The 27,896-nt window shown below is 38.4% G+C and overlaps 1 protein-coding gene across 2 annotated transcripts in view; it reads right to left on the reverse strand.

Annotated features, from left to right (window-relative positions):
• Nucleotides 1-27,896, reverse strand: part of LOC134651365 (gustatory and odorant receptor 22) — a 158,165-nt gene that overhangs the window by 129,540 nt on the left and 729 nt on the right. The window contains exons 2-9 of one of the 2 annotated variants that reach the window (XM_063506448.1): nt 27,215-27,370; nt 26,791-26,889; nt 26,213-26,385; nt 24,940-25,139; nt 24,514-24,659; nt 22,210-22,406; nt 21,385-21,546; nt 19,881-20,061 (exon numbers count right to left, since the gene is read on the reverse strand). In XM_063506448.1, coding sequence (XP_063362518.1) covers nt 19,906-20,061; nt 21,385-21,546; nt 22,210-22,406; nt 24,514-24,659; nt 24,940-25,139; nt 26,213-26,385; nt 26,791-26,889; nt 27,215-27,370 — 1,289 coding nt within the window. In that variant the 3' untranslated portion in view covers nt 19,881-19,905. Of the gene's footprint in view, nt 1-19,877; nt 20,062-21,384; nt 21,547-22,209; nt 22,407-24,513; nt 24,660-24,939; nt 25,140-26,212; nt 26,386-26,790; nt 26,890-27,214; nt 27,371-27,896 lie in introns of those variants that run through there. The other variant, XM_063506447.1, reaches the window with a different exon arrangement.

The raw sequence follows: 27,896 nt of genomic DNA on the forward strand, positions 1-27,896 counted from the left end.
GTTGCCTCTCTGTCGCACTTGTAAATTCGTACTTAAGTGTGACAGGGAGGCAACAAGTCGGACGTGGTTCGCGTTAGGCCCTCAGAATTGAGGTGAAACTTACTGCACGAGACGTATCCTATATTTGGTCGGTGTTTTGTGGTTACGTGGTATTTAGGATCAAGGTGTATGTAGTTATACATATATAGATTCGAATGTATATAAAATTTTCGCTTAGATTACAGTAACGCATTTATTACCTACAAAAAGGAACTTAATACGTCGTAGAATAATATGGGTTTCCCGGTATGTAGCGAACATATATACTTCGCTGAGGCAAAGCGAAAACTTATTATAGATATAGCGGTGAATGAGTTAAGAATCATTTGATTTCCAACCTGAAATCTTTTTATACTCATACTCGTACTCATTCTTTAGTGATTACATGTCAACTTACATGGCTAGTACAAATAACATAATAAAAACAAAAATTACAAAGTATTTAGAATACTTTGTAATTTTTATATTAAAGTTTATTCGCTACTTGCGTAGTTTTATATTTTCATTCATTTACATTAATATTTCGCAGTCAGAAATTCTTCTACATATATTATAGAACGACCGCTCAACAAGCCAAGCCAATAAATAAAATAGTGTCGTTAGGTACCTATTTTAAAAGGATCGCGTTTGTTTGAAAACTAGTTTCAATTGCAAATGGTACTTCCTCATACTTTTCAAAACCTAGGTATTTTAGATTTTCAGATAAACCCATATTTAGTTTCAACCGGTATTAGGTTAGCAGAGCTAATTAGACAGTAGGAGCAATTTGTCCGCACAGGTAAACAGGGCAACGTCGCCAAGAAATTCAATTAATCCCGGCAGCGCAGCGTTGCATGTCCTTAGTGACGAGTTTCCAGGCTGGTGGTTGTTTTGCGGGTTTGCTTGCGTTTATTAAAATACTGCACAGCCTCCCAATTTTAGTAGGAATCATTTGAATATGATTATAATTACTTATGGATGATGACAGCGCGAAAAACAGGTATGGCGTTATTCATAATTTAATATATAAGTTAATCAGCTGATGATCATCGTTTGTCCCTCTCTTTGGCATAAGGACAGATAGGGACAAACGACGATCATCAACTGATTAAGTTAGCAGCCATTTATGAATATCGCCAGATGTTATCGCTATATGGACAAGTATTCAAGTGTTGACTTTGGTGTTGTTGGCGTTGGCCACTGATTATTATTATAGTCAATCGTGCTTTTTTGCATGCCTTTTTTATTACCTACTACTGCTTGATTTTATGTCACTGGTGCTCGCATTTAAGACATTACTGATAGTTGATTACCACACCAATATATATGATTATTAAACGTTAGTTGGCAAGCACTGTCGTGGGTTACGTATAGTTAAATCACATTTCCCGCCGCACATCACGACGGGATCTAACCAATTTACGGTGCGCGGTGACGACAGCTCAACTTCACCGCTAGTTTGAAGCACACTTAATTACAGTTGGGAAACACCTATAGGTTATGAATATGCAACCAGCATTATCAGTGTCAGTGACTGAATAAGGTAGCTCTTCGACGGTAACTTTTAATAGGAAAGGCGGTTTCCGAGCATAAAAAAATGACGTCTAGGATTTTTTTTTATAAAAAAATATTGCTACATATTTAACTATGCTCATTTTGAAACTGTGTAGGTTAATAATGAGCATCTAGCATTTGTAGTACTTAGTTACCTACACCTACACAAAGATGAGCAGTAAAGTATTTCAGAAGGTGACACTCGTGGATTATTGTTTTTTAGTTTATTATCTTTAAAAAGGCGTGTTTTTCTTTGTTGGGAACCGTTAACGGTTCTAGTTTAAAACGAACGTTATGAAAAATAAAAAGCGGCCAAGTGCGAGTCGGACACGCCCATGAAGGGTTCCGTATTTAGGGGATTTATGACGTATAAAAAAAAACTACTTACTAGACCTTGTTCAAACCAATTTTCGGTGGAAGTTTGCATGGTAATGTACATCATATATTTTTTTTAGTTTTATCATTCTCTTATTTTAGAAGTTACATTACAGGGGGGGACACATTTTACCACTTTGGAAGTGTCTCTCGCGCAAACTATTCAGTTTAGAAAAAATGATATTAGAAACCTCAATATCATTTTTGAAGACCTATCCATAAATACCCCACAAGTATGGGTTTGAAAAAAAAAATTTGTTTGAGTTTCAGTTCTAAGTATGGGGAACCCCCAACATGAGGAATCCATAAGGGTTCCGTTTTTTGCCATTTGGCTACGGAACCCTAAAAACACAGACACGGGTTATTTTATTCTTTGTAAATTTTTACAGCAGTGCTAGAAATAAACACTGTGGTAAGGCTTTGTATGTGGTTATCTTGTTGGTTTTATTTGGTGCATAAAGTTCCAGTCACACTTACTACTTGCTGTATGTTTCTGTGTTCCCTACCTATTTTAATTCTAAACAATGCTCCACGCAAATATCTCCTTCTTGCAATGACACATTATGCTGTAATTTAAATCTCGACATCCAAAATCGCGGTTAGCCGAAAACATTCCTTATGTAATTATCGTTAGAGCACAGTCCGAATGCAAGTGAAGGATAGTGTAATGTTGCTATAGCAACAGGTTGTCTCTTACATTCCCACCACCACCCCTATCTCAAAGCTGGCTTAGTTGACTTGAGTTATTCAATAAATCGTTGGTTCGTAAACAGTAAATAGTTATATAGGGTTTAAAACTATTAGTCGTAAAATGGGAAACGAGTCCTTCTTTAATTTTATTTTGGTATTTGTTTCTAAATAGTTCGGGTTAATATGGGTAAACAGGTTTCAGTTCATAGGCACACGAGAAAATAACGTAGGGTTTTGTAAAATTTACTCATTAAGTATAGGAAGTTGATTGTTGCCATGATAGTCTACGTCGACATAAGTGTCCTGTCAAGAGCTCGGGTCCGCTCCCCTTATCCAATGACTGCCTGTGATCTAGACGAGATCGTCGATCTATCCAGTTGGGGTTCTTATACGCTGCATCTATTGCTAGTTAGCTGATCGATTGTTCGAGTAGGTATACTTAGGTGTATATACTTAAAGGGTAGGTAGTATATAATATTATTAAAAATAAGTGAACTGATGATCAAAACATAAGTCGCGTAGGTTAATAAATTTTTTCTACTCCCGTACTTTTATTTGTCATTTAAAGGGTCGCGCACACACCTTTAAACCCCTATCTTATAGTTGTCAAGACAAGTCTTTAGTCTATTCCCCAAAAAAGTATTTGTGCATACACGCAGTATCTTTTTGGTGATTTTACGATACTTCGTGTTATGACCACTTAAAAAATATTGAATGAAATAGTGTTGCCAACCTTATTTTAAATGTCATCTCTGACAAATAAGTGAACCATAGACAAGTTTTTTTTTAATTTCATTCATTCATTCATTCTTTTCCCGCCCGTATCCTCCATATTTGCTACTTCTTGAATTATAAATATTTGTTAAATTTACAATTTTATTTCAAAGTAAGTGCTTGGGTCGTAGAAAAAGTATTGTATGCAACGTTGTTTAACTGAGTCAAAAAATACTCGTGGCGTCTTTATTAACAATTTTCGGCTTCGCCTTAAATTGTTACTCACGCCACTCGCCTTTTTTGACCTCTCTTAAACAACGGTTGCATAAAATACTATTAAACATACTTTTGGCCCACACTCACTACAGTAATCTTACTGTAGTGAGTGTGGGCCAAAAATATGAGCATACGAGGCCTACGTTTCTTATTACGTTTAGTATTATTTTTTTTTCATATTTAAGTCGTTATTATTTAAGTGCGGTTGTTTTTTATTGGTAATTTAATACACTTTCAAATATCGTCGCGGGAACGATTGCAAAAATTATTTTTTCTACTCCCGTACTTTTATTTGTCATTTAAAGGGTCGTGCACACACCTTTAAACCCCTATCTTATAGTTGTCAAGACAAGTCTTTAGTCTATTCCCCAAAAAAGAATTTGTGCATACACGCATTATCTTTTTGGCGATTTTACGATACTTCGTGTAATGACCACTTAGAAAATATTGAATGAAATACAGCCAACCTTATTTTAAATGTCGTCTCAGACAAATAAGTGAACCATAGACATTTTTTATTTTATTTCATTCATTCATTCATTCTTTTCCCGCCCGTACTGTCCATTTTTGCTACTTCTTGAATTAAAAATATTTGTTAAATTTACAATTTTATTTCAAAGTAAGTGCTTGGTCGTAGAAAAAGTATTGTATGCAACGTTGTTTAACTGAGTCAAAAAATACTCGTGGCGTCTTCTTTATACTCACGCCACTCGCCTTTTTTGACCTCTCTTAAACAACGGTTGCATAAAATACTATTCCGTACCTATAATTATTTTCATTACCATATAAGATATGAACAATTCCAAGAACATGCAAATTACAGTTAACATATGAATTGGCTGAATATTTCAAATAACAGTCCCTCCTAGGACACTTTGTATGCAAATACGCTGTTCCATTTTAAACTCGAAACGCCGTCAACCGTCATACAGAGTGAACAATTCAAATAAGAAAATTATAAACTGAAAGAGACAAAACTTAGGAACGGTGACATCTTTTCTCAGGATTTTTTCAGGATGAATCAATAATAAATAAAATTGTCGTTAATAATATATTTTCTGCTGTTTAGATGTTTAACTGCAGAAAACTAAGTAATCTAAGTATGTAAGTTGTAAAAAACGAATACAGTGTCTTTATAACGAAACGCTTTTTGTCTCTCTATCACTCTTCCATATTAGTGCGACAGTGACAGTTGCGTTTCGTTTACTACAGAGCGTAAACGATCGGCATGTTGGCTACGCACCCTGGTGTTGAACTATACATTTTGATTAGGTATCAGCTTCTAGCATAGTTCGACCACCTTAAGTTTTCATGTCAAGTGTTACGTCAAGTACAGCGCTCTTATGTGATACGTATGCAATGTCACTGCCAAGTTGGTATAATAACATTAAAAAGGCGGCTACTTTCACTCCATCCTGATATATGGCGTCGACCTGTGGGCAACAGCGGCTGATCGTGAAAAGGTGTTCAAAATCCAAAAGCGCGCCGTTCGAATAATTGCTAACAAACCGCACGATCATCCCGCTCGGGGCCTATTCAAAGAGCTCAAAATACTCACCCTACCTAGCGTATTCATTCTCGAAGCCTGCCTGCACGTCCGGTACAACCTCGGGTCGTACCCGACTCGCGCGCAGCACCATGCCCCCGGCAGGAGCACGCGCGGCCAGCACCTTCTAGTCGTGCCGTCGCGGAGGCTAGCTAAGGTTCGAGGAACACTCGGTGTACTGGGGCCTAAAATGTACAACTGTCTTCCAGCTGACATACTAAACGCGCCCAGCGATGCAGTTTTTAAAAACAAGGTTAAGAATCTGTTACTAGATAAGGCTTGTTACACAATTGACGAATACTTTGAAATGATATCATTGGCCCACTCATAAATATTGTAATACTTAGTCAAAGTTAAACTGGCAATCACTGTGCAAATATCTCAAAATTAAACTTAAACTAATAACTAACTGTGTGTTAAAAAAGATATATGAATTAAAAATGTGACATATCTAGTTATAATATATTTTTATGCCTGACATGTAAAATTCTGTTATACTTTTACCAATAAAATTCTGATTCTGATTCTGATTCTGATTCTGAATAGCGAGAGGTTCGCCAGAAAACGCTGCAAATGGTGTTAAAGGTATTATAATCAAAAAATGACTGAAATGTAATGATGTCATATTATTTTTGGAATCGGCTCAGAAAGACCTTTCGTTTAATACCACACACGATAGGTTTCTTAACAATTTTTTTTCTTATTCCATACAAAAAAAAGATGACGGCATAACACTCATAAGTCATCTCGTTTTTTTTTCTTTGTTGGTGCTTCGGGTCAAATTGTACCAAATGTCCTAAAGATCAATCGTACCGATTTTCATACCTTTAACATCATTTGCAGCATTTTACTGAATTTCTCGGTGTACCGCCAGCGCTATAAGCTTATCGTAGTTGGAATCTAAATGTTATTAAATCCATTATTGACCCAAAAACACGAATATGAACCGCAGCAAGCACTTAGTCTAATTATGTCTTGAAAAATCGGATAAAATCAAACCCATTTCTCATCCTATCCATTTCTTTCATATTCGTTTTAAGAAAACGTTAATATTCCGCAGTGCAGCACCGCATTTGCGTCTGTAAGCAGATGTGTCGTTTGAATCGCTTAGCGAGCACTAGAAAGTCTTTAACTTTTTACTCAGAATTACATGATCTTTTGATGAAAAAAAAAGATATTAAATTGTACAACGGGACTTATTCGCGTATCTAAGTTTTAAGATTTACGTTTCGTTTCGACGTTTCGAGGACGGCGTTGTCCCCATGTAATGGTCTCGGAGAAGTCAATACAATACAATCTGATAATTTCATTGTTGTACAATTTAATAATGTGTAAAAATCGTGAAAGTTTAAATTAGTGAAAAAAAAGTTGCTATACCTACATAATAATTCCTTTTTTTTATCTGGTATCTTCATAAAATATATCATAATTTAAAATCTGACGAACCATTTGACGAGACGAGGCTCAAATCTTTTACACAGCAAACAAATCGATCGATGCATTCTGAAGATAATTAAACTCACAAACAACCGGTTACCCTGGGGCTGTCTCTTTAACAGGCTGTCTCTTTTAATTTTGAAAATAAAAATTGAATTAGTAAAACAACATCAAACATGACTTTAAGGTCATCTTAGTGCTACAACCAAAAACCCTGTTCGCCCGCGCTAGCGCAACCAATAGAAGCACGTCGCGGTCTTGGATGAATTGAACAGGCTGAAAGCTATTGGCTGCAAAATTGCTCAGCGCAAACGGAATAAAATAGATTTTACATCCATAATTTAGTAGCCAAACCAGGTGGTAGCATGAGTTGCGTTCTCGCGCGCGAGTCTATACTTGAAGTCGCGCTAGAGGTATAGACATAGAGTCGCGCACCAGAACGCAACTCATGCTAGACCGCCAGAAGCATGAGTAGAAAACCAACTGTCATGCCAATCGACTTGCCCTTATTAATGAATTAAGAAAAGCTTCAACAAACAAGCGTATTACCCTCCTGATGGAAAGCAGTTACCGCAGTCTATAGATGGAGCGAATGGTATGGTTTTACCGTAGTCGAACAAGAAGTAAGTACCTATCTAATCAAAGAACATTAAAATATTTTTTCTACTCCCGTACTTTTATTTGTCATTTAAAGGGTCGTGCACACACCTTTAAAACCCTAACTTATAGTTGTCAAGACATGTCTTTAGTCTATTCCCCAAAAAAGAATTTGTGCATACACGCAGTATCTTTTTGGCGATTTTACGATACTTCGTGTAATGACCACTTAAAAAATATTGAATGAAATACGGTGTTGCCAACCTTATTTTAAATGTCATCTCTGACAAATAAGTGAACCATAGACATGTTTTTTTTTTTAAATTTCATTCATTCATTCATTCTTTTCCCGCCCGTAGAGGCATTTTTGCTACTTCTTGAATTAAAAATATTTGTTTTTACAATTTTATTTCAAAGTAAGTCCTTGGACGTAAAAAAAGTATTGTATGCAACGTCGTTTGACTGAGTCAAAAAATACTCGTGGCGTCTTTATTAACAATTTTCGCCTCAAATTGTTACTCACGCCGCTCGCCTTTTTTGACCTCTCTTAAACAACGGTTGCATAAAATACTATAACAAATCCATATTCTTCCATTTAACTATGTAAATCGTGAAAAACAAATAACAAAGTAATAAAAATGTAAATGCAATTAATAATTCCCTTTCGTTTCATATTTCAGCGGTGGTGGTTAGAATTTTTATCCGATGACAGTTTGAAATATTGAGTGCCGATTCATAATTTTGCAGGGATTCTAGCTTGTGAAGTATAATAGTATATCTATATGGGTATACTATTTTAAGGAATAGGTAACCTTTTAAAATTGCCAATACAGACGATTCCTAATGGAGTCATTACACCCGTAGGGCCTCATTGACAACCTGCAAAAACGTATCGTTTTGCTGGAAATTACTTTTTTTATGGATGGAATCGCTTAAATCTCCCAATTACTCTTTAAATCGAGGATCTCAGATGGAGCTAATGGCTGGACTTCAGTCCCGTCTCAGTTTACTGAATTCGTAATGTAATGGAATGGAATCGAATACTTAATATACATAAAATAGGATCTAATAATGAGCTACTCATGGTTCAGAACCAGACTTAAAACCTATATCTATTTCTTTTACTGAAAACAGCTAAAATATTACTAATGACTTTTCAAGAATACCTGCTTACCGTGAGGAAATCAAAATAATTCCAATTAGGCCTATATTCCTCTTAAATGGGAACGTCAGAAATCGTAGCTTTCATGAAACTATTGCCTACGATGGTATTTCGAAAGCGGACTCTTTAGGATGCAGCCGTGAAAACAGAAAAGAATACAACCAATATATATAAATTGTACAATATACGAGTACGATGCTCACAACATCAACCTTTTACTAAGGGTTAATTTTACGGAACCCAACCGAGCTATATCCTACATAATTTTCTCCGCCTGAGATTAATTCGTAGGTATGTACATTACGTACTAGACTTTCAAAGTCGAGCATTAGCAATCTTTTCATAAGGCTGAATGGAGAAGTCTATTTTTTGCCTCACAAAATAAATTACGGCGGTGGTAACATGAACGGGATACAAATTGAAGGTTTTTTGTAAATGTACTTTTACGTTACCATTATTTGGTCCTACTTAGTCGGAAGTATCAATATTCAGAGAGGAAAGTGGGGACTACATTTGTATGGAGAAGCGATCGTCCCCTTTTCCTCTTGATGTGTTGAATGTTTAGTAAAACTGGCTTAATAGCATACTTGCCACTTTAAATAAGAGATCCTGTAAATTTAAATTTATAAAGGATCACTGCTGTATACCTGCAAATGAATATTGGCGTTTGGTACCTTCCAATAGAAAATATTTTTGTAGTCTGTAGTACAGCAACGTTTAACATTTAAGCTAAAATAATGTTATGCTGCGCTATACTTCTTTTGTAGAATTACAAAGAAGAATTGTGATTGATTAAAAAGGAACATTCACGCAGCCGCAGTTAGTCACAGTTGCAGAGTCCCTTTTATAAATGAGTAACTACAGAGCTCTTACAATATTAATTACCAGCTTTGTTAAAAATAAATCAACGTGGCATTTATCGCCTAAGCTCCGATGTAAATTTGAACAACTGTGTTTTTGGGTCGTTCTACCGTTTCGTGCCGATTTGCCACTTTTTTTGGGATTTTTTTTATTTTGAAGTTACAGTGTAGAGTTTGATATTGTGAATGTGTATACGTATTGTGTATATTATTTTAAGAAAGGCACCTATATACTAGTTATACTTTTGGAAAACAAATAAGGAATGTAATGAAGGCACAGATGGAAATGAAAAAGCAAGGGAAGGTAATGAAACACGAATAGAAGGAAATGAAATTAGATTAAATATAAATTAACTTTATTGCTTAAAATCAGTGATAATATTTTAAACGATGGAACCATAAATATCTTGGCTTTTTAAAAGTATATCTACCCTGTTGACCTGTTTAATATAATAACCTACTTTTTAACAATACTTTTTACGATGTTTCAGTATTCGTTTTCGGTCTCATTATTTGTCAGAACTAGAAAAATATAATAATGAGATTTGTAATGTAAAAAACTAAAAAAGCTAAAACTAATAAAAGAAATTAAAAAAGCTTAAATTATCTACAAATTTTTATAAAAAACAATCGTTATTTATGATAAAATATATTATTCGGGAAAGAACTGAGGTATAATTTTAAAGTATCCAGTATCGATGTAGGTAATGTGACTTAGCCGTCTTTGTAAAGGGCAGATGCTGTTTGCTGCTGATAATGAAGTGGGCCAGAATATTATATTTCGGACACGACCATGATAAGCCATTTCAAAGGGAACGGCGGGCCGAGGTAAAGCTGCAGGACAGCAGAGCTGGAGACGAACAAATAGTTGTGTATTAAAAAGCAAACTAGCGGACCGCAAACACGATGTTGAGCTCTAAAGCCATTGGAGGTCGAAGAGCGTACTCTACGAAACACAAAACCCTGTGTAAATAGAGGCCAAAGGCCGAGAACGCCCCAATAATCAAAATACTTATTATAAATAACAAACTCTTTCGAGGAAAAATGCAAAGGTCAAGCCGCAGGAGGGTCCGAGATCACATTGGTTAAATTTCAAGCTCTCTTAGTTCTCAAGTTAGGTTTTCTATGGAAGCGCAACGTGATCAGATGGACTGGGCCTTCAGCTTTTATGCGGACCTCGGCCTTTGGCCTCACTTAGCAAAGTTCTGCTCTCTTGCAGATTGATATTTGGCCTTGCACGGAAATGTGCCCCTATCTGAAGCTCCCCCAGGCCTTCGGCCTTGCTTTTTAATACATTCGGCTATTGGTTCTTGTTTGAGGTCAGCTCCATTGAAGCTCAGTCTTTGACCTCGCACGATTGTGCCCGCTGCTAATAGTTAAAAGAAATTTTTAACACCTTTTGCGGAGCCCGGCTTTCGGCATCGGTTGCATTTGGGCATTGAAACAATTTAAGGTCTACTCTCCTGCGAAAGCTCGGCTTTCAGCCTCGCCGGAAAGCGCGCCACAATCGGACGCTCCGAGCTGCTTGCTCTTTCTTTGCGGAACTCGCAGAAAGGGGTGGGAATGGGACGCTCCTCTCCAGTTCTAGATGGTGTTGGACCATTGTTTCATGAACTTTCTAGATTTTTCTAAAGCTTGGCAAAGTTACAAGAAATTTCCCTGATACGGCCATCCTGTATTTTTAACTTAGGCAGCACAAAAAGAGGCTCCCGGGAGCAGATCTTTGTGAGACCCTCCTCATAAATATCTGGCGTCGGAGGACTCGCTCTTGAGCTTTATTCAAGAGCTATCAAAAGTTTTCAGTATTTTAATTAGCATATTTTTTTCATTAATAGGCGTTAGATAAGTTTCAATCGGGTCATCTGTCCAAAATGTTCCGCATTTATAAAATGTTGGAAATATGATGTATCTATCCGATATATTTACAATATTTGCCATGACAAAAAAAAAACCTACTTACGCGCCTATCTGCTTATTTATAGGTATTGTAACCAGGTTGGAGTGGTTTTTTTAAATAAAACGGCGGAGTGAATTTTCTTTTATAATGGAAATGATTCGAGTACACGTAATTTAGCGCCAATCACCAAGAGATGGGTCGGGAGCCGATCGCATCGTAAATGGGGATATGGCAGGATTATAATAGTGAGCCGGGAATCCGTCTACACTGAGTCCGTTGAATAACGAAAGATATCGTACAAAATTGGCAAGCTTACTTATGGATTCTACGTCGACCAAGTGTTCGCGTGTTCTATCTCGACGCCAGCGCCATCTCTTGGCATAGATAGTTACTAATTGTGTAGTTCCGCTATTCGTTACTGGATGGCGTTAGTAGTGGTGTTACATATTCTCCCCCTCTATCCACGAAGACGTCTCGACGAGTAGGATGGATGTTGGTTTTATCTTCGTTGGTTGGTAGCTTTGGCAGTTGTCTTCCTAGGCCTTCCTCTCTTCCGTATAGGCTGTAGGGGTTCCGGTAAGGTTGAGCCATTCCCTTTAAATGGGGTTGTGCTGAAGTATGGTAGGTTCCCACTTCCTTCTCGGGTTCGCTAGGGTTAGCCAGTTTGTACGATGTCGCGCCTCGCTTAGATTGCACAACGTAAGGTCCATCTCGGCGTGGCATCAACTTGTTACTCATTCCTTGGGCGGAACGGCTGGCCACGTGGGTATCGGCAAGCACTAAGTCACCGGCTTTATATCCTGGGTCAGGCCGTCTCGCTTTGTCAGCTTGTTCCTTCCGAGTTTCTTCTTTGTCCTGTCGGAGTTGTCGGGCTCGCTTTAGCGTCTCGGCTAGTAACAAAAGTTTCGGAGTAATGACCGGCACGAAATTTTCAGATAACACAATTTGCTTTAGATCGTGTGTGACATCGTCGGGTGATCGAAGTTCGCGGCCAAAAGTGAGATAGGCTGGTGTATGGCTTGTCGCTAGACTCACTGCTGTGTTCATTGCAAATCGTATGCAAGCAAGCTTTTCAGACCACTCCCTGTGATTGTCCTGCACCAAGATGCCAAGTTGAGTCTTTATATCCCTATTTTTCCTCTCTACGGGATTCGCAGCTGGGTGGTATACAGGGGTGAACGTATGGTGAATACCAAGACAAAAGGTGACCTTCTGCATAACAGCACTAACAAATTGCGATCCGTTGTCGCTATGAATTCGCCTGGGAACTCCATATCGAAGGAAAACTTCATTTATCATGGTCATAGCGCATGCTTCCGCGCTGGCTGTATCCAGTGCGAACAGTTCTACCCATCCGGTTGCTATATCCTCCACCACTAGGATCCAGTTTTTGTTAGTTACTGAAGTTGGCAAGGGACCGAACAGATCAAACGCTAGGCTTTCAAATCTTTGATTAACTACGGTGGTTTGCAACAGTCCAGCAGGTTTAAGGTTGGATGGTTTATAGCGTTGACACATTAGGCAAGTTTTCACATATGATTCTATGAATCGTCTCATACCCTTCCAGTAATACCGACGCGATATCCTTTGATAGGTTTTATCGGCGCCGTAATGACCTGCTAATGGATCGTCGTGATAGACCGCCAAAATGTTTTTCCATTCGTGCTCGGGAACTAACAATTGGGCATCATCGTTGTTTTCATCTTGATTGTACTTATAGAGCACACCACTATTCAATACATATCCTTTGCCGCCCCAATAGATAGCATCTTCGCCTTCCGTCTCTAACGCCGTTATGATTCTAGCTATATGTTTGTCTTTCAACTGTTCATTGCGTATTTCAGAAGGTTTGCGTGCAGGCATATCTACCACAATGGTGCATAATTCGCAACTGCTAGAGTTATTAGCGTCACACTGGGGTCTGGATAGAGTATCGGCAACCACATTTGTCTTCCCCGGTGCATACTTAATCGTAACGTTATACGCTTGTACAATCAAAGCCCAACGTGCCAATCTTCCCGTGGGTGTTTTAATCGTTAATAGCCATTTAAGCGCTTGGTGATCCGTAACTAATGTAACTTGTCCACCTTCAATATATCCGCGGAATTTGTTGAGTGCCCAAACTAGGGCGAGCGCTTCTCGCTCAGTGGTGCTGTAATTCCTTTCTGCGGAATTTAATAGTCTGCTAGCAAACTCAATCGGGTGTTCGTCCTCTCCCTCCCCCTGGACTATGACGGCTCCGATTGCGTAGTTGCTCGCATCGGCCTTAATTATATACGGCTTGGTTTCATCCGCTGGCTTCAGAACTGGTGCAGAAGTAAGGTGACACTTCAAGTCGTTGAAAGCCTTCTCCTGGGCCTCTTTCCATTCCCATTGAGCATTCTTTTTTGTTAACCTCGTCAATGGTTCGCTGACTTTGGAGAAGTTCGGAATGAACCGTCTGTACCAGGAGCAGGTTTGTATGAAAGATAGTAAGTGCTTGAGGGTTTTGGGCTTGTAGACTAGTAATCGCTTCCACCTTGGAGGGATCCACTTGTAAGCCGCTTGAGGTGATCAAGTGCCCTAAATACTTGATAGAATCGCAACAAAAGTGACATTTAGTGAGGTTAACAGACAGATTATTCTCTTTCAGCACTCCTAACACTTTATCCAAATCCTCAAGATGTTGGTCGAACGATTCAGACAGTATGATTAAGTCATCCAGGTACGCCAGCATTCTCACATTTCCTACCAATACCTTGACCCGGTCGATAAGCCGTTGGAAGGTAGCAGGAGCATTCCGTAGTCCGAAAGGCATTCGAATAAATTTGAAAATTCCGAATGGCGTTATGAAGCTTGTTTTGTTCTGGTCTTCCTCGCGCACCTTTACTTGCCAATAACCAGAGCGCAGGTCAAGGGTGGACATAAATAGAGTCGGCTTGGCGTCACGTAGAAGGTCATCAATTCGTGGCATCGGGTAGAGGTCCGGTACGGTGATGGAGTTCAACCTTCTGTAATCGACGCAAGGGCGTAGACTCCCATCCTTCTTTGGCACTAATATAACAGGAGCTGACCATGGTGAAGATGAAGGTTCGATAATACCTTCGCTGAGCATCTTGTCGATCTCGTTTTTCAACTGTTCCCTTCGGACTGGAGACAGCCGGTAAGGTGGTACAGCTATTGGTGCGTGGTCACCTGTGTCGATAGTGTGTTCAATCAACGTCGTTGGTTGCTTACTAAATAGGCAAACCTCCTTACTCTTCATTATGACCCCTTCTATACGGTTTTTCTGTTCGTCATTCACAGTTCCCATTTTGACTGTCCCGATTTCCAATGTACACAGGTCAATGTCATCAGCAGTGTAGCCCGTGAATAGCGCTTCAGAGTTTGGTGACAGGGTAACTTCGGTTTTTTCAATCGCCTGTACCGCATCAGCGAACATATAATCCATATGGTGTGGCTCCGGTGCGTACCCATCAAATGCCTGGCGAAACCGTTTGACTGGAACAGGGTTGTATGCAGGATCATGGGCTGCAACCTTGGGTTCATAACCGTATGTCGGGTTGGTGTGTCTGGACACGACATCTGGGTGTAAGTCGGGCTCAAACTGGGCCATGGATACATTTTCAGGTTCTTCCACGATGAAATCATAATTAACATCAGGACGTTCCACAAAATTCCAGGAACGTTGAGGTATGTTGAGGACCATGCCTGCATCTTCTATGAACCCCATACCCAGCAACGTTTTATTTTCTTTAGCATGTGGAAGTACTACAAATGTTGTGGGTACACTCCGATCACAAATTTTGACTGGTACTGTAATGGACAAGACTTCTTCTCGTCGTTTCAAGCCATCTGCCATAGATATGTTAGCAGTTTGATGAGCAAAACTACATTGTCTTTGCTTTAAGCACTTGTACAGTTGATAAGAAGCCACACTAGATTTAGCGCCGGGGTCGACAAACGCTGTGCCAATAACATCAAAGATGGCAATTCCCACCTGCATTCTCGGGCGGGCGTCTAAGTTGATGTCTAGCGCGCAAAACCCAGTTTTCTCCATCTTGATTGGTTGAGCTTCTTTACACTTAGGGCATTTGCTTCTTGTGTAACCAGGCATTCCACATCCGTAGCAGTAGAGAGTCGACATACTTGGTGACGGTGCTTGGGTAGACTCCGTTTTAATCTCTTTAGGAGGTTGTTGTGTTCCACCCATTTGCTTCAGTCTTTTTCGACATTCCTCAACGGTATGGCCCGTGGCACGACAGTACTCACAGCGCTGTTTCTTTTTGGTTTGCCCAGTTTGCCTTTCGAATTGGTCATTAGACAACACTGATGAAGACTTCTCACGTAGCACCTGTTCAACATTCCTAGCAGCAGTTAGCAGCTGGTCGAATGTCATCACTGAGTCACGTGGTATCCTCTCGCGTATATTAATGTGCAACTGACCATGAATAGCATCTATTTGTAATTCCTCTGTTAAACCCGGTGAACGTAGCTGGGTCAACAGGGCTCTGTTCTTTGCGATAAACGTTTCTGATAGCATATCCGACGGTTGCTTGCGTGAAAATACTTCCTGGAATATTTGGACGCCAGATATCTTCGGTGCAAAGGCATGACGCAATCTTGCCTCGAAGTCGGTCCAACAGGTAATATTATCTTTCACTCCTTGCCACCACGTAGAAGCTTCACCTTTCAACACCAGAGGAAGACTCATAATAGCAGCCTCGTCCGACATGTCATTAACCTTTTTATAGACCGATGCGGCTGATAAGAACTCTTCCAAGCGTATAGATTCTCTAGTGCCGTCATAGGAAAATGACACGTTAGCAAATGATGCCGTTGTAGTCCTGACACCGCCAGCTGCGGCTTGAAGAGCTGCGGCCGTAAGTGACGTCACCAACTGCTGTAGCTGCTCCGTAGACATAGAAATGTTAGCCATCTTCTTTGTACTGGAAGATCCGTGAAGTTTACGCGGTCTCAATCCCACTCTCAGTGTAGGTCTTGATTTGGGTGTAGCCGAAGGTCCGGATTCCGCCAGTTTGGAGATATTCGGCCCCACGTTGGGCGCCAGTTGTAACCAGGTTGGAGTGGTTTTTTTAAATAAAACGGCGGAGTGAATTTTCTTTTATAATGGAAATGATTCGAGTACACGTAATTTAGCGCCAATCACCAAGAGATGGGTCGGGAGCCGATCGCATCGTAAATGGGGATATGGCAGGATTATAATAGTGAGCCGGGAATCCGTCTACACTGAGTCCGTTGAATAACGAAAGATATCGTACAAAATTGGCAAGCTTACTTATGGATTCTACGTCGACCAAGTGTTCGCGCGTTCTATCTCGACGCCAGCGCCATCTCTTGGCATAGATAGTTACTAATTGTGTAGTTCCGCTATTCGTTACTGGATGGCGTTAGTAGTGGTGTTACAGTATGCAATATCCACAACCAACAGGATTCCCATGACATAGTGTCGGGTATAGATAAGAACCTATACCCTGAAACTCTGTCAAACGGTCTAACGAAGTCGAAAGAATTGGACATATATACGTTTCAAAACATGGGAGTTATGATTTAAGAGCGTATGTGTGTATATAACTCTTGGGTTGTGGGCTAAAAACATAAAAAGGTATCACATCTGTCATACAAAATTATTGTTCATTTCCTTCCAAACTGGTTCATTTCCTTCACCCGACAATATTGGAAGAAATGGAGAGGGATGAATTGGAGTGGAATGAACTTTCGACGGTTTTTTTAAATTTCTTTATAGTCTTTAAGGCTAGAATGTCATCAAGTAAAAGTAATGAAGATATACCAAAATGCCAACAAATTATTAACAAGGTGATTTTTTTGCAATATATATATAGCACCAAATTACTTAATGGATAAAAATGAGTAGTAACCGTGACAAAGTGCCTTTCCGGTGAGGAGAACCTAAATTACTCGTAAATCAAGAGCGCGAAACCTCCTTCGTTGACGTATTGCGGTAGACTAAGGTAGTAAAAACACGTAGCAATCACAGTTATTCGTGAATAAAGGCGCGTTTAGATTTGGCATGAGTGGCAATTTTTTAGAGTGAAAATGAAGTCTTTCGCGTGACAAAATTAAAAAGTGCGTTCTCTCTATGATAATTTAACTTTAAAAATACGTACCATGTACCATTATAATACTGATTATGTGCTTATTTATAAACAATAATGGAAAGTAGGGTTTATCTGCAAATAATAGTGTTTTTTAATTTTCGAACCCATGGTACGCCATTTTAGGTGCGAGGGAAATGAATTTTTCGCATGTTTTTAATTTTTATTTAATAGATCATTAGGTTTAGCTAAATTCCAAAACTGGCGCATTTTTCGTACCACATAAACATACCTTTTAAAAATAACCACAAGTAAAAAAATATAATTTTAACGCTTCATGTGGGCTCGGACACGAAATCGGCACGAAACGGTAGAACGACCCTTTTACTCAGTAAGATATTTATTTTATCTTTATTTTATTTATTGGAGAAACAACAGAACAGAAGTATGCGACAGGATAATAGCTTACATTGTTAGGTACATATATTATTGAGATGAACACTTACTTCCTTACTTATTTAATTCAAAAAGACTACTTAAAAACTAACAATGTTGCATAAAGAATTTATTGTAGTTAGCACTTTTTACCCTAAGACAACAAACCACACACGAGTTCATACTACAATAAATGGATGTTGCCTGTATTTGAAATAAATTATTTCACACCATGCACGAAATAAAGCAACTGAAAACTATTCATTCATTTCATTCAAACACCGGGCACCGGGCGGGACCGGGCACTAGCTCTGGTGCTGGTCATGCGGCCACGACGGCCGAGGATAGCAAACGGCGCAAGTACAGCACTCGGCAGTGGCTACATATTTGAGCCTTTTGGGGTCGAAACGTTAGGGTCGTGGGGGCCCAGCGCCCGTCGCTTATATAAGGATTTGGCGTCGTGTTTGGTCGATGCCTCGGGTGACCAAAGGACAGGCCAGTATTTTGCCCAGATAATTAGTATCGCTATTCAACGGGGAAATGCGGCCAGCCTGCTGGGTACACTGCCTGCTGGCGGGGAGTTGGAGGGTGTATTTTATTTGTAGGTTTTTTTTTGTTTCTTATTAATGTGTGTTTTAGAGTAAGTGAGTTGACGAAGCCTGTTGCGGATTTTATCGCTGTAGTTTTTTGTGACGATGCCTGTAGCTGATTATAAATTTGTGTTTACCTGACGAAGCCTGCGTTGCGGATATAAAAGTATGGTTTCTCAATAAATCATTTTTTTATGTATCTATGCAGGCATTCAAAAGTTTCTCTAGAAAATGCACAAACGTTGCATTTTTCTTAAGAAATCCAGTAACAACTTATTAAAGACTAATCCAACGCACTAGGAGGAATGCCTTTGCCTCGGCAACTGGGTAATATTTTTCTAGTTTCCCGGCACAAAGACTTGCTTTGGCGAATAAACATCTCAATCTTTCCTATATTTAGTGTCCGTTTGACCCTAATGCGATCGATAACAGGAACCTCTCTACCTAGTTTTGTTTACGATCTCTTTATGGTCTCGGGAAATGTATTCCAGCTACGCTACAAAGTAACGGAAAGATCAAGTATTGTGTTTGTGGAATGAGAAAAGCGTATTACATTAGTTTTCCAATTATACATTTTACTACTTTGCAGAACTATACTATATCATACATCAGTTTTAGTACCAAAAAGACTATTAGCATCTAGCATCGAGTAGCGGAACTATCAGTACTGCTACATCTATTATCAAGTAGCTACTCGATGCTAGATGTAGACACTGAAATTAATAGTCTGAACTGATGTATGGAGTGAGCACTCTTATCTTACTATATTTCTCTATGACTATATGGTACAGTCAGCATCAAAAGTAACGAATCAGACTACGCGTCTAAAGTATTTACCACCTCTAACAGCTTAACAAAACGAGATATATGTCTCTTTATATAAAACTATATCTGGGAGACCGAGCTTTGCTCGGAAAACATATGAAAAATGCGCGTTTTCACAGAGATAAGACCTATCTAGATCGTTTTTTCGCCCCCCAAAACCCCCATATAGCAAATTTCATTGAAATCGTTAGAGCCGTTTCCGAGATCCCCGAAATATATAGGTAAATAAATAAATATACAATAATTCCTCGTTTAAAGGTATAAGATATAAGATAGACTTATTTATTTTATTTATTTTTTATATTACCTAATATGTAATATTTTAGGATGAAAATACATCCACGTATTTTGTCGAGTGATGCCGTGTGAAAAGAAATCGTAGTGGTCAATTAAATAGAGCATAACAATTTTGTAAAATAATTGTAACTACATAGATACTTACTGCTTTTTGTCTTTTTACAACATACCTACATGTAATTTGTTTGGAAATAACAACACAAAAATGATCAAATCTATTATTTATGTTATAACCCTGAACAAAAAACTTATCATACAGGCGGACTTGTGCACTAGACTACTACCGTTCAGATGAACAATCTTTATAGACAAATAAATAATATAATAAAAATAATTATGATAATTATGCATAAGTTTGATAACTTATTATATTTTTAATTAACTAGGCCTACTTGCACTATCCCGCTAACTAGTTAAACCGTTAACCCAGTGTCAAATTGTACTGGTAATTAATACATTGACTTAAAATATTACGTATGAAAATTCGTAAAAATGTATTCTGCTTCAAATTCCTTCTAGTTAATGGTGTGACTGTACTATTATCAGTACACATGTGTATGCTATTGTACATATATTTTATTCATCGTCTTCATATTCCTCGTCAGGTAGCATGGTGGTGGTGTTGAAGATGGCCTTCACGATCGCCCTGACAGCTTTCCTTGCGCCTTGTCGGAGCAACGTGAGCTTGAACTGCATCAGCACGATGAGGTACGTCGACATAAAGGATATGTTCTGCAGACAAATACTCTTTATAAAACACTATGCTTATAATGTACCAAATAGTGGTGACAAGAGCGCAAAAGCAATTAATGGCAGCGGAGTGTTCATAGACGGCCATGTGGGTACAAATTTTTAGGTCACATCCTAGAACTGGAGGATTAAAAATGGAAAGATCGTTTCTATTTTGTATACAACCTGACTTTATTCTACTCTAACTGTATGACCCTTCACCAACTTAATCTTTCGGTTTATTCGTGGTTGACTGGTAGAGAATGCCTTACAGCCAGATGCTAACTCACTGATGGTAGGTAGTATTTTTTAGATAAATAATTGATACATAATTATATGTACTATACGTATATCACTAGTTGTGCTATATGACAGTAATAAAAGGTTTATTAAAGCGTTACAAATTCTTGTCTTAAAGTATTACGAGTAAAACGTGCCCAACAGAAAAATATGACCCTGTTGTAGAATTTTCATGATATTTTCGGAAACAGCTTCTAGACTTCGCTTTACGAGTTTAAAGTAATAAAACAACGTTCATTTTGAGCTAGCAATGAATAATGTATAGTACTCATGATCATAGTTTCGGCGTACCTTCTTGATACTTTTATTGCAGCATTCAAACTTAAAAAAATTATTTGGCCTCATTTTGTCCCTACACGGAATGCATTTTGCCTTTCGGTTGATTTTAACCTCAATAATGTCCTTTATCTTTTACTTGTTTTAAATAGAAAAACCATAGGATAAAGGATATTTGTATTTGTAACATCTCCACTTCGTGATGCACGTCGTTTTTCTTTATGATCTCCAAGTTTCACGTTAAGACTAAACGAAAAATAAAATAACTATATCAAAATTACCACGTAAGTAACTAATCAAACCCTTTTCCAGGCATAGTACCTACAATTTATCGACCACATACGCGCTAATATAATTGCTTTCCGATTTAAGGTTCCAATTAGACTGCGTTTTCGGGAAATGTGAATTGTCTTCAAATGTATCATTAAAGCTGGATTAATTAGAGTATCTATTAATTTTTTTCCTTGATGCGGCCTGGGAAAGCGCCGGTTGGTCGCAGAAACTAGCGTGAAATATAGCTGCCTACATAAATAGAAAATCTGAAAAATAGTGCCTACCTACCTAAGACTCTACATAATAGCGGAGACCCGTTCTCACAAATGAATTCCACAAATTAATCAATCATAGTTTAACTTGAGTGGCGGGAGTGTGCATTGGACAGAGTCAAGTGGCGAGAAAGAGGGGAGGCCTTTGCCCAGCAGTGAGACACACTAATAGGATAATAAAAAATAAAAATAAAGTTTAACTTACGGCAGTAAATAATTCACGGTTTATATTAGTGAAACCGTCCAGGTTCATAATGGGCGGGTTCTTGGCGATGGCCACTAGGAACATTTCCACCTCGCGTTGCGTGCTGTGGTCGATGGCTCCGAGGTTCACATTGAGGAGGCGCACTTGGAATTCGAGACCAACCTTAACAATACATGGTTGTTTAATTTCAGTACAGTGGGCCAAGAAAGTGGTCTACTAGTTTTGACAAAAGTTTTTGCGAGATCTAACGATCGCTAAGGTTGACTTTTCTAACGGAGTTTAAAGTAAATCGACCTTGTTGTCTCATGACGTTCAATCGAACCTCAACCGTAGGGTGGTAGACCACTTTCTTGGCCCACTGTACCTTATTAGTATATGCGCTGAATTTAAAAACGGACTAAATGAGATACTAAATAAAGATCTCTCTGTTCATTTGTTTGGCATTGGGGCCAAAGTTACGTACCTAGTTATTCAATATTGATTAATAACGACAGTGGCACAGGTAGGTACATTCATAATGTAAAACATTGTGCAACGAGGGGGGTAAGTAAAATTTTGCTAACGGGGTATATAATTATATTCACGACACCCGCAGGCTATAGGGGTATGTAGATATCAAAAGATAAAGATAAAAGATAGTTTATTCAAGTAGACATAATTACAATGCGCTTATGAACGTCAAATAAAGCTAACCGGCTCCAACCCTACACCTCTGCCCCGAGAAGATTTAAATCCCCCCTCAATTGGAGGAGGGTATCCCAATGGGACCGGCAACAAACTCGGCGGGACACATCTTTTCAAAAAGTGCTCAAACTTTCCACTTACCTTTTTCGACGCATGATACGCTTCATTGCATATAATGAACAACAAAGTCATGCAATAGCCGACAATAACAAACAAGCCCATCTCCTTGTAGCTCAAACCGTGCTCTAATATTTCCGACAGCGCGCCGTACAACGAAATGGTGGTCGTGAAAAATATGACCATGCAGTAAATGCCGTACATATTTGAATACGCCCGACCTGTGAACAAGTTTCGCGTACTTTTGAGGAAATATTATATTTTGGCTGGAAAATGTGTTAGATACAAGTTTTACAACATAGATTTTATGTAGGTACTAACCGGAGGAGAGTACTAACTAGTTGAAAGAGCTGAGGATAAGAATATGCATATAAAATTCGTAAGGCAAAATTGTGCGATTACCTAACATTTTTATTGAAATTCTATTGAGGTATATGAATTTACTCGGATTTTTTAAATAGGTATTTCAATGAGAGATGTTCGCAGGTAACTGGTTTTATGCTTCCAATTGTTATAATTTTTACACTAACGATCGATATAATCGATTATCCACTAACGATCGATATAATCGATTATCCACTAACGATCGATATAAAAACAATATTAAACACTCTCATATATAATAATTCCACGGCCGATTCGCCCACGGCGACTGCTATCTACTAACATACGAGTACGTTGCTGTCTCTGGTGTGCTCGCAAATGGCTGACGTAGCCGATCGTGCTACCAAAAGTTCGCGAACATAATACCCTAACACGAAATAACGTGAAACTGTTAGACACTGACACATTTGAAAAAACACCAATAGCATTATTAGCCGAATTTCTTATAAACTATTTCACGACTCGTATTACCAAGTTTAAGAAAAAATGCCTCTAGCTCACGCCAAGCTTTAGATTAGTTGCTAACTTGTTTAAGATGGGCCAGATGACGCGAATGGCTCCTTATTGCATGCCACCTGCCGCAAATGGCGTAGACGCTTTATCTTCAGGATTCATGAGAGATTTTGATGGCTGCCATTTGTTCGGCTTATCTCTTATTCATGGAAATTAAGAATTTGAAATGTAGTTTAAAGAAAAGTCGTTTTACACTTTTTTTCATTTTTCAATGTACCTACCTACTTGTGTGTTAACTTAACTGTAATATTAGTTGATATAAATTAAAATTGGTAGGGCCTAAAAACCTTAGTAAAAAGTATAAAGAATGTTAACTCTACGAACAGTAGGTCCACAATTAACGAACGTACATACGCACACATATATTCTAATGATTTCTTGTTTACTTTTCTTTATGGAGCAACCCGTAAAGGGTAACATATTCTTAATAATTTTCAACAAAAGGGCGGGGGTTCAAATGCACCAAGCAACAGGTTAAAGGGGGATATCAAGCGGGAACTCTTATCGTTACCCGGGACTGGAAATGGGAAGGAAGCTAGGCCGATAAAAAACAATGCAATATATGTATATACCTACCTAAAATTTTAACACTGTCTACTGGGACTTTTTGGAACCCCTGGGTTTATTCAGGACTCCGTATAATAAGGTGTGTTATTAGAGGCAACATTTGCAAAATATTTTATAGGAGAAATCGTTATACTCGTATAACCATATAAAGGTAGGTATGTACTTACAATTTGTTCAAACATTCCCATAATAATAATTATATTGAATTTATGAATACGAAAATAAAATAGACATGCAGTGTGTTATTGTGTATTCAGTTTTTTTATAAATGTGTGGTTATGATAAATGATCGCGACTACACCGTTTTATTTCTTACTGCTACAGTGTTGCTGGTGCAGCATGTGGCAACGGGATATGTCACCGTAAATTTCAATGTCGCGATTATAGAGTATATAGTACTGCTGCATCATGTGTGACAAGTCAACCCAGAAATGGCGGTACTGAGCGAGCATCAGGGCCGAGTGATCGTATGTGTATACTGTACATACCCAACTGCTGCATCATGTGCGACAAGTCAACCCAGAGATGGCGGTACTGAGCGAGCATCAGGGCCGGGTGATCGTATGTGTATACTGTACATACCCAACTGCTGCATCATGTGCGACAAGTCAACCCTGAGATGGCAGTACTGAGCGAGCATCAGGGCCGGGTGGTCATATGTGTATACTGTACATACCCAACTGCTGCATCATGTGCGACAAGTCAACCCAGAGATGGCGGTACTGAGCGAGCATCAGGGCCGGGTGGTCGTATGTGTATACTGTACATACCCAACTGCTGCATCATGTGCGACAAGTCAACCCAGAGATGGCGGTACTGAGCGAGCATCAGGGCCGGGTGATCGTATGTGTATACTGTACATACCCAACTGCTGCATCATATGCGACAAGTCAACCCAGAGATGGCGATACTGAGCGAGCATCAGAGCCGGATGATCGGCCTCCAGAGCCTTGTGTAGGTTTTTTGCCAAACCTTTAGATGCTGTTCCAAATGCGTTACAATTTATGTACCTGGAATTAATAGAGAACATTTTATCATTAAAGAATGTATCTACCGTAAAAGTATAAAACTTTGCCCTTCTGAAGAAAGTGTATCTGTAAACTTTTAAGTTATTTCGCTTTTACTGCACTGTGACGCGGTTGGCAAAGTTATGTTAAAGGGCAAAGTTTTATACTTTTACGGTACCTTAAGTATAATTGGTCTATGATTATGTTTATACCAAAGAAAAACTGGCAGAAGATTTTTTTCTCTTTACGCGGACCTCCGCTACTATTTTAATATCGCACTTACCACAGTGAACAAAATCCATCCAACATGGCAATGATATGGTAATAAGCTAAAGAGTGCCACAGCTCGAAATCATCCTGCAAATAGTGCTGGGACAGTATGACGGCGAAACTCAGACCCCACGAGAAGAAGCACAACCCCCACGTCAGGGAGTACAGATTCGGGAACACTATTGGGGTCCCTGTGATCTTGAGGTACTTTAGCTGGAATTAAATGGTAATCTTTATAAAAGGAATAGCGACCCGCCCCGGCTTCGCTCGGGTTAACAAATTGTACATAAACCTTCCTCTTAAATCACTCTATCTAGGGTAAATGTGAGATAGTTGCCATACTTTTTGAAAAAGGTAAATAAATTAGAGAAGATAAGCATTTAAAAATCTTATAACACAGTGTTGGTTTGTATACTCAAGGGTTTGTATACTAAGAGATAAGTTCGCCTTTGTACTGCCTATCCTGTGCCATAAATTTGTGTTTTGTGTTTTGTACAATAAAGAGTTTATACATACATACATACATAAACAATATTTTCAAGGTAGTTTGATATTATTTGTTTTATTTGTTTAGTTATAAACAAAATAAAAAGGTCCTTCGGACGGGGATAGATGCCAACTGTATGGGTTAGATGCCGCGATGATATTTTGACTCGTGGGATAGTATACAAATAATATCAAGCTACTTTGAAAATATTGTTTATTAATGAGTATACAAATAACACTGTGTTATAAGATTTTTAAATGCTTATCTTCTGTATTTTATTCACCTTTTTCAAAAAGTATGGCAACTATGTTGCCACATTTACCCTAATCTGACGCGGCGTAAAATAGTTTTTTGTAATAAATCACAATACGTCCATTTTAGCGAAGTGTTCGTCATTAACCAGAAGGAGGAAAGGAGTAAGTTTACAAATAAAAAAGAATTGCAAGCGTTGAATTCGCACAAGTCGCTATATGCAAATTTGGGCATTTATCTCTCTATTAAAAAAACCGTATCAAAATACGTTGCGTAGTTTTAAAGAACTAAGCATACATACAGACAGACAGATAGACAGCGGGAAGCGACTTTGTTTTATACTATGCAGTGACGATAGGTGGGTACAGTTAGTGAAATAACGTCGCTTATGTTATATCATATATGTATAAGTATGATCAATTACAACCTCATATCTGGTAATGAGAAAAATATAGCACCTGTATATACATATTTACATAATAAAATTAAAATTACCCAGGGAAGACAATGGCCAATATATACTCGTATTTATTTAGTTATATTTTACCTGATAGTGAGTCCACATGTTTTTAAATATAGCAACCTGGGCGCCATGCCGCCACGATGCGATGGGTAAAAGGAAATGCGGAATGAGGATGCTTAGAAAAATAATATTGTAGATCACCTCGTCGAAACGCTTGTTGGAACTTTTTTGAAAATTTTCATAGCGCTCTTTCCCAACTGAAAAAATAATGTACTTACATAGAGTCCGTATCACATGTAGAAATTAATCTTAGATCGAAATAAGTATTTATAATCATTTTAGTTTAATCAATTGATTAATTCTAGTCTCAGTGACGTTTATGTTTTGCCGTTAAATCCAAGGCTTTGCTCATAATTAAATTTACCAATAGTTTAAGGTTTCCTACGCCACTCGCAATTAAAAGTGGTTTATATTTCAGAACCCGTCTACAAGGGTTTGCGTCCTCTAATCTCCGAGACCTAATTTATGAGAAAATAAATGTTATCAGTGCCACATCCATGAAAGTGATGACGACTTGATCCAAGAGATGTTGGTACGACCTCGTCAGCAGGTACGTTGATTCAAAGTTATGTATTTAATTAAGTAATGTTAATTTCATTTACCTTTTACTACGATGATTGACTCAAGAGACCACACAAGATAGGCCCAAAATGTTGCTTTTGAAATCCATTTGTAGGTAGTCCGCTTGGTTGTCTGTGCATCTTACAAAGTAAAAGAACATTACTTTATTTCGTATATAGAATCTGTGCGGAAAGAAAAGAGTTATAGAATGTATTGGTTCCCTTATACACGTATTTCACGACTCTTCTCTTTCCGCACAAACTCTATTCTAACTGTTTTGAAAACGTTTTTAGGACATACACCTACAATAGAGCATCTAAGGATACAAAAATCGACGTCTAATTGTTTCACAGTCTAATTTCAACACATGTGACGTATAACGACCTAAATGTATCATATAATACTTATTACCCTCCGTGTATTGATTGCGTATGTATATCATAACGACTTGTCTTACAATCTTACCTTTCGGCACCCTCATTATGGGCATGATACCCATGATCTGAAACAGAACCAGCAGGCTCTTGGTGGTAATATAGAAGCTATCGTGCTTGTCTAGGAGCTCGCCATCCTGTGCAGTGATCTGGAGACCGGGCAGCTGGGCAGTCTCTTTGTTTTCATCTGTACATAATTAAGAAATATTAAGATACCAACCGCAATAACATTTGTTATTAACGCCAATCATTTTGTTCCTAACACATTTTTAGGGTTCCGTAGCCAAATGGCAAAAAACGGAACCCTTATAGATTCCTCATGTCTGTCTGTCTGTCCGTCTGTCTGTCCGTCCGTATGTCACAGCCACTTTTCTCCGAAACTATAAGAATTATACTGTTGAAACTTGGTAAGTAGATGTATTCTGTGAACCGCATTAAGATTTTCACACAAAAATAGAAAAAAAACAATAAATTTTTGGGGTTCCCCATACTTCGAACTGAAACTCAAAAATTTTTTTTTCATCAAACCCATACGTGTGGGGTATCTATGGAAAGGTCTTCAAAAATGATATTGAGGTTTCTAATATATTTTTTTTCTAAACTGAATAGTTTGCGCGAGAGACACTTCCAAAGTGGTAAAATGTGTGCCCCCCCCCCCTGTAACTTCTAAAATAAGAGAATAATAAAACAAAAAAAAAATATATGATGTACAT

Source organism: Cydia amplana, chromosome 10 (assembly GCF_948474715.1).
Source record: "Cydia amplana chromosome 10, ilCydAmpl1.1, whole genome shotgun sequence".
Lineage (NCBI taxonomy): Eukaryota > Metazoa > Arthropoda > Insecta > Lepidoptera > Tortricidae > Cydia > Cydia amplana.